This window comes from Rissa tridactyla, chromosome 3, assembly GCF_028500815.1.
Source record: "Rissa tridactyla isolate bRisTri1 chromosome 3, bRisTri1.patW.cur.20221130, whole genome shotgun sequence".
In the NCBI taxonomy this organism is placed as follows: domain Eukaryota; kingdom Metazoa; phylum Chordata; class Aves; order Charadriiformes; family Laridae; genus Rissa; species Rissa tridactyla.
The window spans coordinates 95,068,840-95,086,898 of NC_071468.1; the positions used below are offsets into that span (position 1 = coordinate 95,068,840).

Here is an 18,059-nt window from a genome sequence, read left to right on the forward strand (position 1 = left end):
AGTCAGGCTCCTTCTCATGACTTAAGTACCTTATTATGGCCTGGAGAAAGGATTTACAAACTGAAGACTTTCCTGAGGGTTGGTCCTAAGTACTTTTCTCTCAACAGATGAATGACGATCTCCTTCTACCAATGCTCTGAGTTAAGTTCTTGCTGACAAGCCCCTATTCTAGTCTTTTTTCTTCCTGAACAGATTGGTGGTCATGTTGTCGTCCTCTCTAACAGCTCTTCAGCTATTAGGCTGAAGCATATTTAATTCCCTACGACAGGAACTAAAATAGTTTTGGAAACCTTTTTTTTCTGGAAATATGGCATCTGAAGATTTGAGATATCCTCCTCTTCCCCCCGCCCCATCCCCCAGCTATGCTGTAGATGAGGAGAGATTTTGAAGATCTGCTTTTGGTTCTAAGCATGGAAAGGGGGATTTAATCTTTCTGTTCCTAATTGTTTAACTATATTTTCAACATAATTCATACTCTGCTCTTTATTTATAATATGACACACACTCAAATTTTTTTTGTCTAAAATACTTCAGAATTTTTTATCTTCAAAGACTTTCTTGTTGTTATACAGCAACAAGACCATGCACAAGATGTAATGATTCTGAATCAACATTTTCTTTGTGTGCTGTGCATTGAAACTTAACTTATTTTCCATTACTTGTCTTTCTGCAACAAGACAAAAATTCTTATAAAACAAAACAATTGCAATAGTATTCTGACAAGTCCAATTTATATGGTACATTGTCACAAAAGAATACCTAAGAAAAAGCAAAATGGCTACACAAACCTACTAATACGCTTTAGAACCTCTTTGCAGGAGCTAGAACAGCATACTATTAAAACTCCAAATACATATTCAGTATGTGTGTTTTTAAAGAAAACTTTATAAATACGCGCATTTAAGATTAGCAAATACAGAATAAAATGCACTAAGAAACTGATATGTAGACAAAGGTTTATTTACACCATACAACATTTTAAATATTTTATACACAGCTGCAGCAGAGAAAGCTACTCTGAGCTTTCCAGAGAAAACTGCAATAATAAAGATGTGAAATATATTATTCATATAAAAGTGAGATTATTACTTTATTGCATTTAAAGCAATGAAGAATGTAGCTCAACAGACATTCATTTAATGACAAAAACTTTGCTTTTATATTATAAAGTAAAAAGTGTAGTAATGGCCAAACAGACTGTTATAAACTTTAAAAACTGCATAAATATATACATTGTGCTTCATGGTGAAGTTTTTTGAAAACTAAACCAAATGAAGCTGTTACAACATGAATCGTTGCTTGAGGTTTATCTATAAAGATTACCTTACAAATCCATTCCACGGGTACTTACAACACACGATGGTAAGAATTGTACACCTGGTTCTCCACTAGCCGCACTAGTGGGAAAATACTGTACGAAAAAAACCACTGACATTTGGCACAGGAAGAGCCTGACATAAAGTAGTCACAATGTTCAGACAGGAGCGTCAGGATTCCCCAAGTCTCTTTATTGTCAGTGCAATGAATTATTTTTGTTTTGTTCAGTTTGTTTTCGGTTTTGTTAAACTTCTGTTTGAAAGTCACCTTCTTGCACATCTAAAGGCAAGTTCAGACACTTCTCCCATTCTGCTGGTCTGAGTTCTAAAGCATCTTTTGCCTCTGTGTCTAATACGTTTATCGTTGTATAGTGTGGGTAGTCGCCTGTGGTTTTGTAACTGTCCCAGGGAGCCTTGTTCGGTGCTGAGTTCTCCTGAAGACCAGAGAAGAAAGAAGAATTAAACCAAGGATGAATTAATGGGTTTTCTGTTTATAAGGCTGATTGCTAGTGTGCTCTCATGAGACAGAGAAGGCAGAGAGTGGAAATGACTTTGCAGGGAGCCGGGCTGGCGGGTGTTCAGCGCTGTTGCGACTCTTTCTCTGTGAACAATCAACACTTTGGCAGGCTCCTCACCTGAGCTGCCAGCTAAGCCCTTTCTTTCACAAGAACCAATCTACATGAGGAATGGCCGAGTGATCCAGTACCAATAGCCATCTTTTTAATAGCGGGTGTGTAGAAAAGTGGGAGAAGAGAAGGGAAGGTAATGGAGAAGAGCATGCTGCCTGAAATATGGAGTGGTTTCAAACCGAGACTGCCAGCTGGATTTTGAATTGGGGCAGGTGCATGACAACCACCGAAACCTAGTCCTTGAAAATGCTGGGAGAGCTACCTTGCTTTACAGGCCGATGAGCTCGTGTATATTAGGATCAACCGGCTGGAAGCTGGTTATTTTCTACTGAATGAATTTTTTTTGAATGCTAAGTTTTATAGCGTAAAAGACATTATGGACTAAGACCAATTTAGTTAGTGATTTCTGCTGTCATGTTGGGTGGGACTTACTTAACCTAACATTTTTGCACCACTTTAGATGCCTTTGGATTTTCTGCCTGATCTCTAACTATCTGTCATGAGAGATGCAGGTCTCCTTTGAGTCCTGTGTCATCACTGCCTGTACCATGCTGTAGACTAAGACACCTGAGGCTCTCCAAAATAGCCTGAGATGCCTATATTTAGGTACCTGGATCACTCTCTGACTGTCTGTCTCACAGATAGACCATTCCTCTAGCCAGCTTTTATAGCAGACCTTTCAAAAACATAGAGCCGATGCAAAACAGAGTAAACGCAACTCTTCCACTGAGATTTCCTTTGAGATTTTGAATTAATTCAAGCTTTACATGGACAGAAAATCTCAAATAGGGAGGTGAATGCAAACGTTACATGTCAGCAAATCTCAGAAGGGGGAGTGAGCGACAACTGGGTGCAAAATAACACATATCACAACTAAAGATTCATCAAAGAATCAGGGCCAAATTTCTGCTGGATTAAGATGATGTAAATGATGTAAATCCATTGGCCTCACATCTGCTTAATACCTCTTCTTCATGTCTGAGAGCAGGTCTTCTGAAAAAGTTATAGAATACAATGATTCTAGCTCAGTTCCATTTAATATACAGTTTTCACATTATAAAATTATATATAAAATTATTACTAATCATAATATTACTGCTAACAAATATGTCACACTAAATTAGCTGTTTTAATTAGGCAGAATCAACTATTTCCTTGCTCTCATTATCAGATGTAGTCAGGGTGTTATGCTTGTGTGTATGAGTGTGTGTGTGTGTATAAATTTGAATTATGATGATAGCAGAGTCAAGTCAGGATAATTTAATTTTTGCCTTTCCCATGGTAAATATTTATAAACCTATTATGGAAAAGACACGGCATTACAGAGACCCTGTGTGCTTTCTGGACCTTCTCACATACAGGTGAATCTAGCTGGACTTGTTTGTAGTAACTAATTTAATATCTGTTTCCCTGGCTAGAGGAAAAGCCCTATTGGCCAAATTACATTAGTGAGTTGTTTTCTCTGTATAAAGTCCTTTAGACTTGGTAGGCACATACAGCTTTGAAATGTGTTCCCTACAGTTCAATTTCTTGTCATCTATAATGATGTCGGTGAGTTAGTTATGGTCTAGTTGTAAAACCTAATGAGTCTTGTCATAGGTTAGATTACTGAAAATATCTTTTGTTCTAATTTTCTGAGGCTATCTAAAGGTAGCGCAGACTGAGGTCTTCTCAGGAAATATATTGAATTAAAAGGACTTTTGTTTCATTTTTGTTGTTAAGGATCCATCATATTTTAAACATCTAAGAAGGAAAACTTACCATACTGCCTGATTTTGGCACATCCCGAAATCTGTCCAGCGTCTGAAATTTCTGATTTAACTCTTGAAACAATTCCATGTGCCTCTTTCTTGTATGCATGACCTTCTGCAAAATGGAACATAATTGCTTATATTTATAATTGAATCTGGGTTTTTTTTTTTAAGAGAAGCATTATTTTCCTTGACATAACAAAGTAAATTGAATTCGGCAGGGCCATCTTTTCCCTATAGACTCAACCAATGGAAGTGAATTGCACTGAGCCTTCTCTCTGCTCTGTTTAATGTTCTTCCTGTGCACAAGAGACTGTTTTTACCCCACATTTATTGAGTTGCTGAAATTAAGGGACACTGTTTTTGTGCTAGCCTAGAAGTATTTCGAAAGTGGTGGCGGCTTCTTAGAAGTATATTTCTCTTGCACATTAGGAATATTTTCCAGAATTTCTGTTTTCAGTATGGATGCTAATATTTTAATTTCTATAGGAATACAACAGCGGTTTGTAATGGTCCCTATCGGAATAATTTTTATGACAACACTGAACTCAGAAATCTTGGCCCAAAATGGAAAAGGCCCAAATGTTATGTCTTTTTAGTTAGACGTCTTCTTGTCATTCAGATCATCGTAAATTGCAGTTGCAATGGCATTCATATTAAGAAAAGTAGGCACAGTTTTTCAGTTTCACTTGCTTTCTTATGTCATGGACTGGGCAACTGGAAACCACTCTCCCTCTAGCCTATGCACAGGACACTCTTCCACATAAACTAATTATATGGCCCTCCTCTGCAAGAGGTGGGGACCCCAAACAGCCCCCCGAGTTGGAGTAGACCCTCGGCTATGTATCCGCCTTGGCAGATATACATGGAGAGTAAAGCCTGTTTTCAAGCCTACCATCTGCGTTGTTTCCAAACAAGTTCACGCTCAGGTATGGATTCAGACTGGCTTCTGAAGCAAAGCCAAGGGCTGCTTACCGTTCAGCCAGTCTCACGGTTCTGTGGTCTGGGTGGATGGGGGACAGGAGGGACTGAGGATGCTTCACCTCAGTCCAACAGCAGATAGGCTCAGTGTGGCTTTTCTTAAGCTTTTGTAACTGCTTGAACATGAGTTATAGCCATGGCAGCAGCCAATAATGGTGCCAGAAGAGGTGCAGGACACGAGCCTCTATGCACGTCCACTAATTGTCAAGCCTGATTTTCCCTGGCGTGGTACGTGACAAACCCTGCAAACTTCAGTACGCAGTGCCCGAGTGTGACCTTTCCCGGCCAGCAATGCTTTGGCCAAGCCTGGGTTAGTACCACCTAAAACGGAGTGGCATTTGTCAGTGGTATCTGACCCTAAATATTGCTTCACCAATACCAATTTTAACTTTTATCTTTCATTTGCATTCCGTGTTTATAAATGTCATTAATTGTGGCTGCTCTCTTGATCATGCATTTCTACTGCTATGCTGTAATAACCATATCATCACTAATATAGCTACACTGGAGCCTGAGAACTTGTTTCACTCCTGAGAACAGGAAATTGGCAACATTATTCACAAAAGAGACATGAGATACAGAAAGCAATTAAAGACCTATTAACTTAACCCGAGTTGTGGGGTGAATAAGGGAAACAATTTTTCAGGATTTGGTGAGGAACTCCTTGCAAAATGCAATATAACTAGAGATAGCTGATCTAAATTTATGAGGGGAGTTTCACTTAAGTGACTTCCTAGGGATGCTTTTAAGCTACTGCTGTTACAGCAGACAGGGATATGTAGCAAATTTCATACACATAGAATTTAAAAAAGAAAGGTTCTGCCTCAAACATTATTATTGGCTGAAAGAAGACATGCTCACAGGACTAAAACAGATTTGGTAGGTTAAAATACTGGCTCTAAAAGCAGGAAATAAGCATATGACTATGAAACAAGTATCTCCAGTTGGAAACTTTTTAATAGAAGGCTAGGAATACAAAGAATGCTACTTTCTGATATTTTCCTGAATCGTGTACCCAAGAATTCGTTAAATAGCAAATATGAATAATGCAAATGTCTTACTCAGTTCATTACATTATTCCTGAGGAGAAGCAGGTGGGAGGAGAAATTAAACACTTGCAGTGGGAAGCCTGCCAGAAAAAAAGGCTTCAAATTTTATTCTTAATAGCAGAATGACTGGTATGCACATGTACCTATGGATCTTTTCATTGCTTTGTGTTTTTCTGGCTTCCATTCCATAATTCCTACCCACTGACACCCGCCCCTCCCCACTGCTTATAAAGAACAATCTGAACCGAAGGTGCAGTAACTTAAATTTCCAACTTTAACTTTTCTTTTTTAAGCTCTCCTATGAAGACAGGCTGAGAGAGTTGGGGTTGTTCAGCCTGGAGAAGAGAAGGCTCCAGGGAGACCTTACAGCAGGCTTCCAGTACCTAAAGGGGGCCTACAGGAGAGATGGGGAGGGACTCTTTATCAGGGAGTGTGGTGACAGGATGAGGGGTAATGGTTTTAAACTGAAAGAGGGCAGATTTAGATTAGATATTAGGAAGAAATTCTTTACTGTGAGGGTGGTGAGACACTGGAGCAGGTTGCCCAGAGAAGTTGTGGATGTCCCGTCCCTGGAAGTGTTCAAGGCCAGGCTGGATGGGGCTTTGAGCAGCCTGGTCTAGTGGGAGGTGTCCCTGCCCATGGCAGGGGGGTTGGAACTAGATGATCTTTAAGGTTCCTTGCAACCCAAACCATTCTATGATTCTATGATTCTTTTCTACACTTCTTTTAAATTCTTTGTTAAAAAGCACTATCTTTTCTTCTTTCTAGAAAATATTCTCTGTTGGGTAACTCTTTGTCTTTTATGAGAAAATAACCAACAAAGTATTTGTGGGCATTTAATCTGTTTTCTCTATTAAATGGGAAATGTGGAAAACACAGCTTTATCAGTCTTAGAAATACATAAGATTTATCAATACAGAGCTGGAGATCCTGACCAGTATATACTAGGACAATTGTAGTAGTAGGATGAAAACAGGATGGAAAAGGAGCTTCTCATGCTGCCCTTTCCAAGCACAGCTTATTTAGGTGCAGCTGGGGATTTGTCCATTAATGCTGCATCCCCTCCAGAAGCACCTGAAGTAGCCACCAGGCTACAGACACACATCTGGTTGTCTTTCCTGCAGGCTCTGTAACTCTTTTCCCCCATGCCCTAAAGGAGGCCGGGCTACACTGACACCCCTTCCACATATTTACCCCTACTCACAAGTAACACCAAGTGTGTGTTTCGAAAAGAATAAGGCCAACTCTGATGAGCATCTACTCTCAGAAGAGGATTCAGAGTGCGGATGGCTACCATCAAGATGGGAAGGATGTCAAACGTAACTCTGTATCCAGCTCCCTTTTTCATTTATGACAGGGTTTTATCCGAACACCAGCTCAAGCACAAATATTCTCATGAAGTTTTGTGGTCAATCTTATGAATAATAGTAATAATAATAACCACCACCACCACAACAACAATAATAAAGTCCTTCAATTTGCCTTGGAGATTTTCTATCTTGTCACAGGTAAAAATGCTCTCTCTCAAATATTGTACAAAAGAGCTAAGTGAAAAGAACAGATGGGGGAATGCCTTACCAGCCCTATAATGGAAACATGCTGTGTTTTCAAGATGTTATAGGTATGATCAGTTGCCAAACTTAGGAACCAGAAAGGATTTTTCCCTGCAGGCATATTTTTTTTTCACCTTTGTCTTTGAGAGATGTCTTCGGGTTAGTAAAGAGAATGATTTTAAACTTTTGTGTTTTTAATGTTGTTATAATGAATAGCTATTGCAGATAAAATTTTGAAAGAATGCAGCTCCAGCAATTATTGATCAATTTAGCATTATTGCTAGTGAGAGTCTACTGCTTTGTGGAAAGAAAAGAAGACATTTTGGTATTCACACTTGTCCTCTGTTCCCTTGCTCTCTCTCCCTCATAGGTGGAGCTCAAAAAGAGACAGAGATAACTTGAATCCTGGGGAGCAGTATGATAAGGCACTTTTCTGAATTATTTGGCTTAAATGTTATTACCACAGGAGATCCAATGAATGCCTCATAAAAAGGGGAGAGTGGGGTGGATGGCTGAAGAAATCCAGGAGCCGGACCCTCCCATAGAATTTAAAGGTAATTGTGATCTTGAATCCTAAAATGCAAGTCAATAACACTGTTTAACTCTCCTGCATGTTTTTGTCAGTACACACCTATTATAAAGTCCCCCTGGGAGTTTCCACAGCATCTGTATTTCTGTTCAACATAATTACAATGAATTTTATTTGATCTGACAGCTAAGTGTTAGTGCTGAGCCTTCATGAAAAAGCTACCTGTCCAGCTTTGGGGAAAAACAACATAATGGCTGGGGGGCACTTAGCCGGGGTTACCACAGCCAGCGGCAGCAAGGATCCAAAACTCCCCAGACCTATGAATTTCGGTCATGTTTTGGATACCGGACTGCATAAATGAGTCTAAACTAATTCTTGCTAATAGCAAAAAAAAGAGCCGTAAAGCTGTTGTATGTTGACTGTTCATTTTAGCAAACTTCACAGTACAAATAGATGAGTCAACCTTTGGCAAAATCTAATAGTGGACGTTATATTATTTAGCAGTAATACTTCCTGCCTACAGATTAAACCCAGTATGTTACAGTCTGTCTTCTTTTTTTCTACATAAAGGGATAATTTACGAATGTAATGGTAAATTATTTAAAAACGGAAAACAAGATACAGGTGGCCCAGTTCTTGAGAGACTTCTCTCTAAAATCTATGATACCGGCTGGCCAGCTTGGTTGTCATCTTTTTCTCCCTCTCCTTTGACTAGAGACGTAAGCTTTCTATAACACTACCCACTTACAGGACTTTTATTCATAGTCCATTGCAAAGGCCCTTAAAACTACACCTGTATTTCTACATATATTGGAGATAACAGGGACAGAGACTATTTTATGGCATTCAGTACAGTCATGATCTGCCTGTGTTCACACTACATAGCAACTGGCTTTGAGTTTTAACTGTGGCCCTCAGAAAAAAAAATTGGTCATCATGTGTTTCTTTGTTTTTACTTCAAATTGTCTATATTAAGGTGAGTGTTGCATTGCAGCCCACTAGCACAGTCTTTTTTTTTTTTTTAAACAATGAAACTGTGACTCTACTGTAGTAAGTCAAACATGTCCAAGACCATTCCGTGGTACCATCTAGCATGGAATGTTCTCCACGAATGCTAAAAAATTCTCTTAGTCTCTGAAATAAGAAGTCTACAACCAAATTGCCTATTGTGAACGGCACCTAGGTTGCACTGGTTCCCTAAGGACATTTCAGGAACTGTTTGGAGATACAAGGGTGATACAAACTAAAATAGTAAAGATCATTCTAAAAACTCATCCATATGAAAACTGGCATTTTGGCACCCAGGAATATTCCCCCAAATGTCTTAAGTAAGACAGGCATAGCCTGACGGTTTGTTTTGTATGGACAGAGAGAGACATGTGTGAGAGGTTGAGGGTGTAGGGACTGCTGGGAGAGCCAAGCTTGACACAGTCTTGTCCATACTGGGTATTTAGCATTTGTTATTCTCAGAGCCACATCCATAGCATTTGTTATCCTCAAAACATTGTCTCAGAGAGTGCCAGCTGGCACTGGCCACAGACAAAGCAGAGAAAGTGTTAAACATTTAACTAGTATGGCCAATCACTCTAGCTTGACCTCACCTCCAGGCTCTATTCTATTTTGCAGTCACGCTGGTTTGAAATATCAGAATAGCAGTATTTTGGACACACAACACTATCTCAATTCCCTTCATCAGTATGCCTGAGCAAAGGAATCTGGGTGGCTATCTGAATATTTTATGGCTTTTTGATTTTGCTTTACCTCAGACAGACAGCCACGCTATGTGTAAGAACACAGGAAAGCCCACAGGCTTAATCAGAGGAACCATAAAACACAGAAGTGAGATGGGGTTAGTCTGAGTCTGTACTTCTAAAACACAGCAGCAACTGGCACAGTATCGTTGCCGCTCTTACTTCCTCAGCAGTCACTCCCAATGGCCCCATCCTTCCCTTCTTACAAATAAATACCTTTTCCTGCATTATAATCATACTTCTAAAAGTATTAGGCCACGGAGCAACAATACTGCAAACAAGACAAGAAAAAGGTGTAAGCATCTTAAATACGCTATGTGAGTCAAAAGGAAATATGTAATGAGAGGCCTGATTCTTGAGAGCAGAATGTGTACAGCGTTACTGGTATTTATTTGGTATTGGACTGTGCTCTACTGAGTGGTAACAGGAATGTGATAGTATCTGTTGCCACAGAGAATGTTCTCATTGTGAATGGCATGATATTCCTACCTTTCAGAAAAGAACAGTAAAGCTCAGAATTCTTTATATCATTATAATTATAAAACTTCTGTTCATGTTACTTGCATTTAATTTTAGAATTGCTTGCTCATCAGAATTTTGTTGTTGATTCCTGTTTTTTTTTTTCTTCCTGTCTAGTCATTTATCCCAAAGCATATTTAGGATAATCTCTTCATTTTATTTTCCTTAAGTTTACTATGAATCTTTGGTGCTTTATTTGAGACATTACATGACTGCTTAAGGTGGCTCTGGGGGAAAATGACATAAGAGATTAAGGCATCATGTTGAACTACCAAGTAACCACAATCGGACATAGAAAGTCATCATTTCAGCAAAAGCAGGTCACCAAAGCAAACCCTTCTTTTATTGCAAGGCTTCTATGACCACTACTATGGCTGCATTTTGCTATTTCTCCCTCCTTCTCTTCCATGGACTAGAATGTGAAATCTGAAAGTACAATTGCTGTGCTTACAGCCCAAATAATAATAAAAAATGCTTTTGTTTGTACACAAAAACAGAGAGAGTGATTTTTAAAGTTTTGGTTGATAGATACTGATCACTGGATGTTAAAGTTTAGCCTGAGATCTGTAGCTTCCATGCAAATATTATGATTGTTCAACTTCTCTGGAGACACATGAAGAATTGTATCAAACTATTAACGTGCATGAACAGACAACCTATGCAAAAACTCCAAATCCATAAATTATTAACATCCCCTTGAAAACCAACTCCTGTATTGCTTCTGGTAGAGAGTAGAGCAAAAAACCTCAAATAAACAAATCTCTAAGAGAATCATACTGACTGAGACAGAACAAAATGGTCATTAACTAACACAACTGAACCTTCTCATTCAATGGGGTCTAAGTCTGAAATTATGGATATCCAACCTAAAGAATCTTACATGAACTTCATTTTGTATATAGCATGTGTTCCATAACCTTTGGCAACTGCAGCACTTCATTGCTCAAAATTTGACACATTCATAATCACTATTGGGATTATGTGAAACTCATATGCCAGTAAATTAGTATAGAAGAAGGAGAGATAGAACAAATGATTGAGAGTCTCTTGAGCAAAGCAACCTTCTACAGCAATGTGGCCTGTCCTACAGAAGTGTCACACTTTTTCAGTAGATAGATAGCCAGCAAAACAAAACAACAACAACAAAAAAAAAAGATGAAAATGAAGAGGCAGAGAATTTAAAAACCGAAACCATGATGGTTAATACTGCAATATGACGGTTTGATCTCAGAATATTTTAGAAACAAGTTGCACCAAAGTAGTCTTAATGAATTGCTCATCTGGTCATCATCTTCTGTACAGTACCAATTGAACAACCCTATGACATCTACTATGTCAGAAGGCTAAAATCTGGTAAATGAACACTTCGCATTTACTTTTAGGAAAATACTTTTAATAATCAGGAATAATTCAGTAAAACTTACTTCAAAGTCAAGGTCCGAATAACGTGATTTTCTTCTCTATTAAGCAGTAAAAAAGAAAGAAAAAAGAGGTTGTATTAACAAGGGGACTACTCACCAAATCATATTAATGAGTCTAAATAACATTCTTGTTTTCCTATCAGATATATATTAGGTATTCTGTGAGAGCTTGTAGATTTTATCTTGGTAATTTAAGATTAATGCATGACTTTGCATACAGTTTATTCAGTATGATATTCTCTTCTCTGAAATAAACCAGGCTGCATTTCACCAGGATGCATAATGTGCATGTTATTTGCATGCAATTGAACCTGTTGGTGTATAAAATATACCTATTTCTATACTTTCTGTGGTATTTACAAATTATCATCATATTTATACTTTTTACACAGCTACCTATATGTATCTATGATTTAGATTTGTATACGTATACAGAAATTGATTCTTTCCTATATGAGGCTTACATTGGTACAACTCCATTGATTTTAATGGAATAACTGATAGCAAAATCAAGCCGAAGCCATCTACACTTCCCATAGCTTCAGCTTGTTTGTTTGCAATGACATCTGGATGGAGAAAGCAATGATTTTGTTCTACACTTATGACAAATCTGATTCAAAGCATCTGATATAAAGCAAGAATGATTTACCAGTGAAGTAGTCACTTATAAAATGCAACAGAATATGATTCCTTACACATATCGCAAATAATTCAGCACAGATTTTTTTACAGATTCTAAAAGATACCAATTATAAAGCCAAATTATGCAAAGAAGCAGAAATATTATAAAGAGTGAAAAATATTTTTTTTCTTCTAAGGTTGGAAACTGAATGGCTTGCAATAGGCTGAAGAGATGTAGAAACAGCGGTTGGAAGAGCTGAAAAAAAGAGTGCAAAGAACATGTGAATGGAGAGAAAAGATACATTCCCCTTCGGGAAGGAGAGTTAAAGGAAGGGGAAAGTACCCCAAGAAAACAAAAAGGCTTGCCTCTACACTTTAACCCTAATTTTTGTGGTAGGATAGGATGGCTTTAAGTCTTGGTGAATAAACCTTTTCAAATTGCACCTAATTTCTGCAGTGAGATACAAATCAAACCCATTATGTCAAGACGAATAACGTTACTGACTTCATTAGACTTTGATTTTATTTGCTTTAACAAACATGCAGGTTTTAGTAAGCTGTTTTGTTTTTGTGCAATTGAAAGAAATAATTTTACAAGTTTTTCAGTTGTAGGAAGAGGAGAATGTTTGGTCCCTGAGCCCTTGATAATACCACTTTGTGACATATTGTCTGGTTTTGTAGTAAAATTTTGATGCTCCAATCCACAGTGGTATTTGGAATATCACTGTAGCACTGTTGACACACTCTGATGCCTAAAGAGCTGGGAGGCAGTATAAAAAAACAGTCTATAATACAATTAAAACAACCACCAACTACAAGCTTTGGAGAAGCTATATTTAATCAGCAAGGCTTGATTTAACCTAGCACACCTTAAAAAGAGTATTTAAAAATAAATCAAATAATTCTGCAAAAATAAGTATCATGAAAACACGGAAACAGCAAAGGTCTTGCTTGTGACAAAAATATGGGAACATTATGCTCAAATTCTGAAAGCAGCTAAGTTCTTACTCCTCACTCATATTAAGGGGGCCACGGTACCTTTGACATAGGCCTTTATCATTCCAAAGTAAAATCAGTAGCTGAAAAAATCTACTTATGTCTAATGAGGAAGAATCTATTTTTAAGGGGCAATTAGAGCACATCTACCACTGAAAAGGCTCTGTGGATACAAAAGAAGAAACATGTACAGCAAATAACGAGGTGACGTTTACACGAGCAGCTTTGAAAAATGCTTGAAAAAGCTACTTTTAAGCTACAGTTCGGTAACAAACCTGGTATCATTGAATCATCTGACAGAGAACTCTAAGTGAAAACATGGAAAATTTAGGAAGAAATGTGTAATTTGCTAGATACTGTGATTTATAAAATCGGAGCATTTCTATTTTGCCTTAAATCTGCTTGAACACAGTGGAAATATTCCTGGCATAGCTGGATTATTAGATTTTGCAGCCAGACAACCATATCACTCTTTACATGTCTAACAGACTGCAACATATTTAACTGTGCTATTGTCAGAAAGAGGTAACTACTGCAATTTCGCTGTTAGATTACAGCAGTTCTGACCGAACAGGTCATACCACAGGTTTATCTCAGTGAGGATTTTTCGAGGGCTTAACAAGAATCTATCACAAACACATTTATTTTGAACTTATATAGTAAAGAACATCTGTTCTGTGCTTGTGCTTCACTTTTTTCCATGGCTGCGTAAGGTGAAATACAGCACAAGTGCTGTCAGAGCTTGCTCTCCACAGACATAAAAAGCATGTAGCTGCCAGATGTCTGGACAGTAGCAGCGAAGTTCTGCGAGTTTCTGAAAAACAAAGGGTGCTGGTTGTGAATGTGATCCTGCACCACTGACAGTCATCTGCAATATTGTCACTGACGCCACTAGGTACGGGCCACCACCACGATCGGGTCCTCCTGGCTACTACATCACTGCCTTGAAGTGACTGCAGTGTTATGTTTTGAGAGCAGGCACATATTCAGAAGCATGAAGACATTGGGAATCTTGATTTATGAGGATGGAAGTTTTGGTTTGGTCCCAACTGGAAGTTGTTGTTTTACCAAATTCTTCTCCTAGCTTCTGTATGATATACAACAAGTTTAAAACATGCAAATCAACACTTTCAGTGTGATTGTCTATATACTTTTTTTTCTTAAATGAAGTTTACTTGTGTCTCTCTTGGATGAGAAAAATGGGGTTTTCCACACACACCTAAATTCTTTCAGAAATCAACCATCTGTCCCATTCTACAATTTGCATTAATGTAAGCCAGCAGCTGAGTGGAGATAGGGAGAAAAAAACCCTCTTGAGTCAAATGAACTGCTGAACTGGTCACAGCAGTATGTTTCTTTCCAAAAAGCTGTTCCTTTTACCCACCTACAAAACTGAGACTGATTTTAGCCAACAAAAAAATTAGACTGGAAGCTGGTGTATTTTTCAAGGATCAGTTGGAGATCTGCTTGAGTATTAATCTTAGTAGAATATAAATAACCAATAACTATTTTGCCTCATTTAGTATTTTGTATTTGAATTGTATTTGACCAGGTTCTGCAGTGATGCTTCAGGAATGATATAGAGAAGGGCAAATGTAAAGTGACATTTCTGCTGCAATACCCTCCCTAGTTCTTCAGTAGTTTAGGAATTGCCGTCAGAGGAGCTTACTCTGTTGAGCTTAATAATGCTTTTTCACATTATCTAAAACTCATCATGTTTTAGAATTATTGTTAATTATTCTTAATTTTGACATCCAAAATATGCTGAGGTAGTGAATTTGACAATTTAAATATGCATAACGTGACACGGGAAATCATGTTGTTTATCCCTTCTTTGCCATTTCATTGGATGCTCCTGTTTCTTCTGTTATAGGAAATACACATAATCATTCCCTGTTCATTACTCAGTCATCTGTTCTCCAAGCTGAAGAGCCCTAATGCTGGAGACCTGCAAGGTTAACTAGTAAAGGGACTGCCTAAAATGCTGAAGACACGTGCAATTATTCAGCGTCAGAGAGATAGCTGGGACAATTCTAAAAAAGCTGAGGGGTATGGGCAACTAGTGAACTGCAGTCTACGCATAACTACAAATGCTACACAAAAATAAGTCAAGTCCCATTTACATGGGCGTGGGTGTGAACAGCCCTTTCTGAACAATTGCAGTGAGTTGCATTGGTGCCCTACACTGACAGAAGCTAAATCATACCTGTAAACCGGGGAAATTTCAGAGAAAAGCAGCAAAAAGTACTTTTAAAGAGTTAATAATGCTGGGTCAAGAGGAAAGGATAAAAGAGTGATACAGCTTGTTTAAACTTTCCCTCTGGAAAAGGCAAACACAGAAGCTTGTTAAGAAAACTTAGAAGGATATAAACACTGATAAACAAAGCTGGTGTGAGAAAAAATCTGAAAAGTCATAATTCAAAAAAATAGGAAAAAAACCAACCAAACAGGAAATTTCAGAGATGCCGTCAGGAATAAAGAAAGTCTATGTAACTACGAAATAATCTGCTAAGGGAAAGAGTGGCAGCCCTTCACTCTGGTCTTGAAAGTGAAGTTTGATTATGTATTAGAGAAATACGCTGTAGAAAATGTTCTTGCATTGATAGAAGAGATGACCTGACAAGGTTTTTTCCACCTCTGATTTCTACAGCTCTTTGATCTTAATTGATAAAATCCATTTGACAGCAATCCTTCCCTCCCCCTGCCTTTATGACAGGACCAGAGTGAAACTCTGTGAAAGAAGGTCTGCAGTAGTAATTTATTTTAAATCAATTTTACTTGTCGCTAATCATGTATAGCTTCTCTGTAATTCCAGAGCAACTTTAAACTCTGTTTGCTGGGGGACAAAAATAGAATACTGAAGAATAATTTCCATACACCAGCATTCACTAATCCGCTGGCACCAGGAACGAGCTGCTCTCACTAAATGACTAATAAAATCCCTCTCCATCTCTGTAAAACGACAAATGCCTGGTTTTCTCCTTATTCTAGTCTGCGTTACACCACTACCTGATTAATTACATGAGATACTCCTGAAGATATATTGCATCGTGCAAAGTATAATTGAAACCAGAGATACCATATTATAGTGAGGGCTATAACCATACTTCCATTAATATAAAGCCTTATTATCAGCAGTTTATAATTCACTCTGAGATGAGATTTGACATACAAGATCCTAGGCTGGGGAGAATAAAACAAAATAAATGCAATGTGGAAACATGATAAAGAGGAAGTTCCTGTGTTGCTCATCTCTCTATTTTAGTTCTCTCTCTCTCTTTTTTACTTCTCATAGCGTAAGTCAAAATGATGTCACACTATTTTGCTTTTGTTCTGCCTGATGCTCTGTTACGTTATTGACAAGATTGATTGTTTTAACTGCATATTTCTTCTCTCCTTTCCTGTTCTTGTTCCTCTCCTGATGCGTTTATTTCATTCTTCCTTAACACCTTCATTTTGAGATTCTTCTCCATTTCTGCCATCTTTCTTTCTTTTTCCCCCCCGCTTGTCTGTCTTTCTTTTCTCTCTTCTCTTTATCTAGACCCTTACTTTTAGTTTGCATCTCACTATCGTTAATGGATCCCTTTATTTTCTCAGCTGTAACAGGTTTTTATTCCTATAGTCCCACATTGGTGATTTGGCCAAGGATCTCCGGAGCTGACTTTCTTTGAATGTATTAAGAGCTCTCATGAATTAGTAAAGAAGAGTTATTTCGGTCACACAATCAACTTCCCAGCTAAGAGCTTTATGTCTTTCTCCACATAAAGATCTCACAGCAGAAACTGAGACAGAAAAATAAATAAGGAAGATAAGAGACTGGAAAGAGAATTACAGTCCTTTACGTGACAAACAGTTTGGGAAGTCCTTTTCTTCCTGCTCTTCTAAAGCAGATGATCTTTTTTCCCTTTAATAAATGTTTCTAGCGTCTGTCTTTGCATGCCCTTCCTCTTATAATAGTTAAAAGTCTTTGTCTCTTTCAGCTCTGTTCCACTTCTGCTCACACTACACTAACCATAGTTCCCTTGAAAGAACCTGTCATTCTTCTTCTACAAAGGCAACGATGCAAGTCTCCTCGCATAGTCAGGCAGCTGGTATCTACTCCCTCTTGCATTTATTTTGCACAATAAAAATAAAAATAAAAGAATTACTTATCCTGGAGATATGTTGCAGAGATCAGCTTCTTCCTCTGCATTTAAACCTCCTAACCTTTCCTTGCATCTAAGTGGCTGGGAATGCACTACTTCACTTCAAAGTAATTTAATTTTAATGAGCGCACCACTTTGAGTGTACATTTTCAAAACAAAAAAACATTCCAAAAGAGTGTATCAAGAGTGCTGTCTTCATTAAAATCAAAACATTGTGAACTGAAGGAGCACACTCCAAGCCACTTTGATGCCAAGGTAGCAAATCCAGTTTTAATCCATGCATATAAAGGATGTGCAGGAGATTAGCCAGATGTTCAATTACTCCTCCTAAGAAACTCTGTGATGTACTAATATGCCTGCTTGTGCCTATGATCATATGAGTACTGTTGGGTACATACGAAATAAAATAAAAAAGCACTGATTTGCACATTGGGAATCTGCAGACCCTTAAATTTATATTTATTTGGGCAATACTTGTATATAAATATTATGGCATTCACAGACTTTTGAAAGCTGAAATTCTTCCATATATAAGAAAGCATTTGATTGTTCACAACTATGCATTTTCTTGAGAAAAAAAATATAAAAATTAGAATAAAGTTTGTGACACACTGTAGGATTCATCTGACTAAATTTAGGACATTGACATTGTTGATGTTGTGTGAATTACTAATTCTAGCTTCCTCTCTGGCACCTGAAGAGAGACCCTTGCACTGAGGGCATGTGGTTTACTTCATCTTGGAGCAGATGTCTAGAAGTGGCCTAAAAGTGCCTATTTCTTCTCATTGACTCTAAAGG

General features: G+C 37.9%; 1 protein-coding gene across 7 annotated transcripts in view; it reads right to left on the reverse strand.

Annotated features, from left to right (window-relative positions):
* Positions 1-1,233: 1,233 nt before the first annotated feature.
* ADGRB3 (adhesion G protein-coupled receptor B3) overlaps positions 1,234-18,059 on the reverse strand; it is a 466,080-nt gene continuing 449,254 nt past the window's right edge. For all 7 annotated transcript variants that reach the window (XM_054196749.1, XM_054196748.1, XM_054196745.1 and 4 more), the window contains 3 exons: positions 11,503-11,538; positions 3,707-3,811; positions 1,234-1,750 (listed from right to left, as the gene is read on the reverse strand). In XM_054196749.1, coding sequence (XP_054052724.1) covers positions 1,562-1,750; positions 3,707-3,811; positions 11,503-11,538 — 330 coding nt within the window. In that variant the 3' untranslated portion in view covers positions 1,234-1,561. The remainder of the gene's footprint in view (positions 1,751-3,706; positions 3,812-11,502; positions 11,539-18,059) is intronic.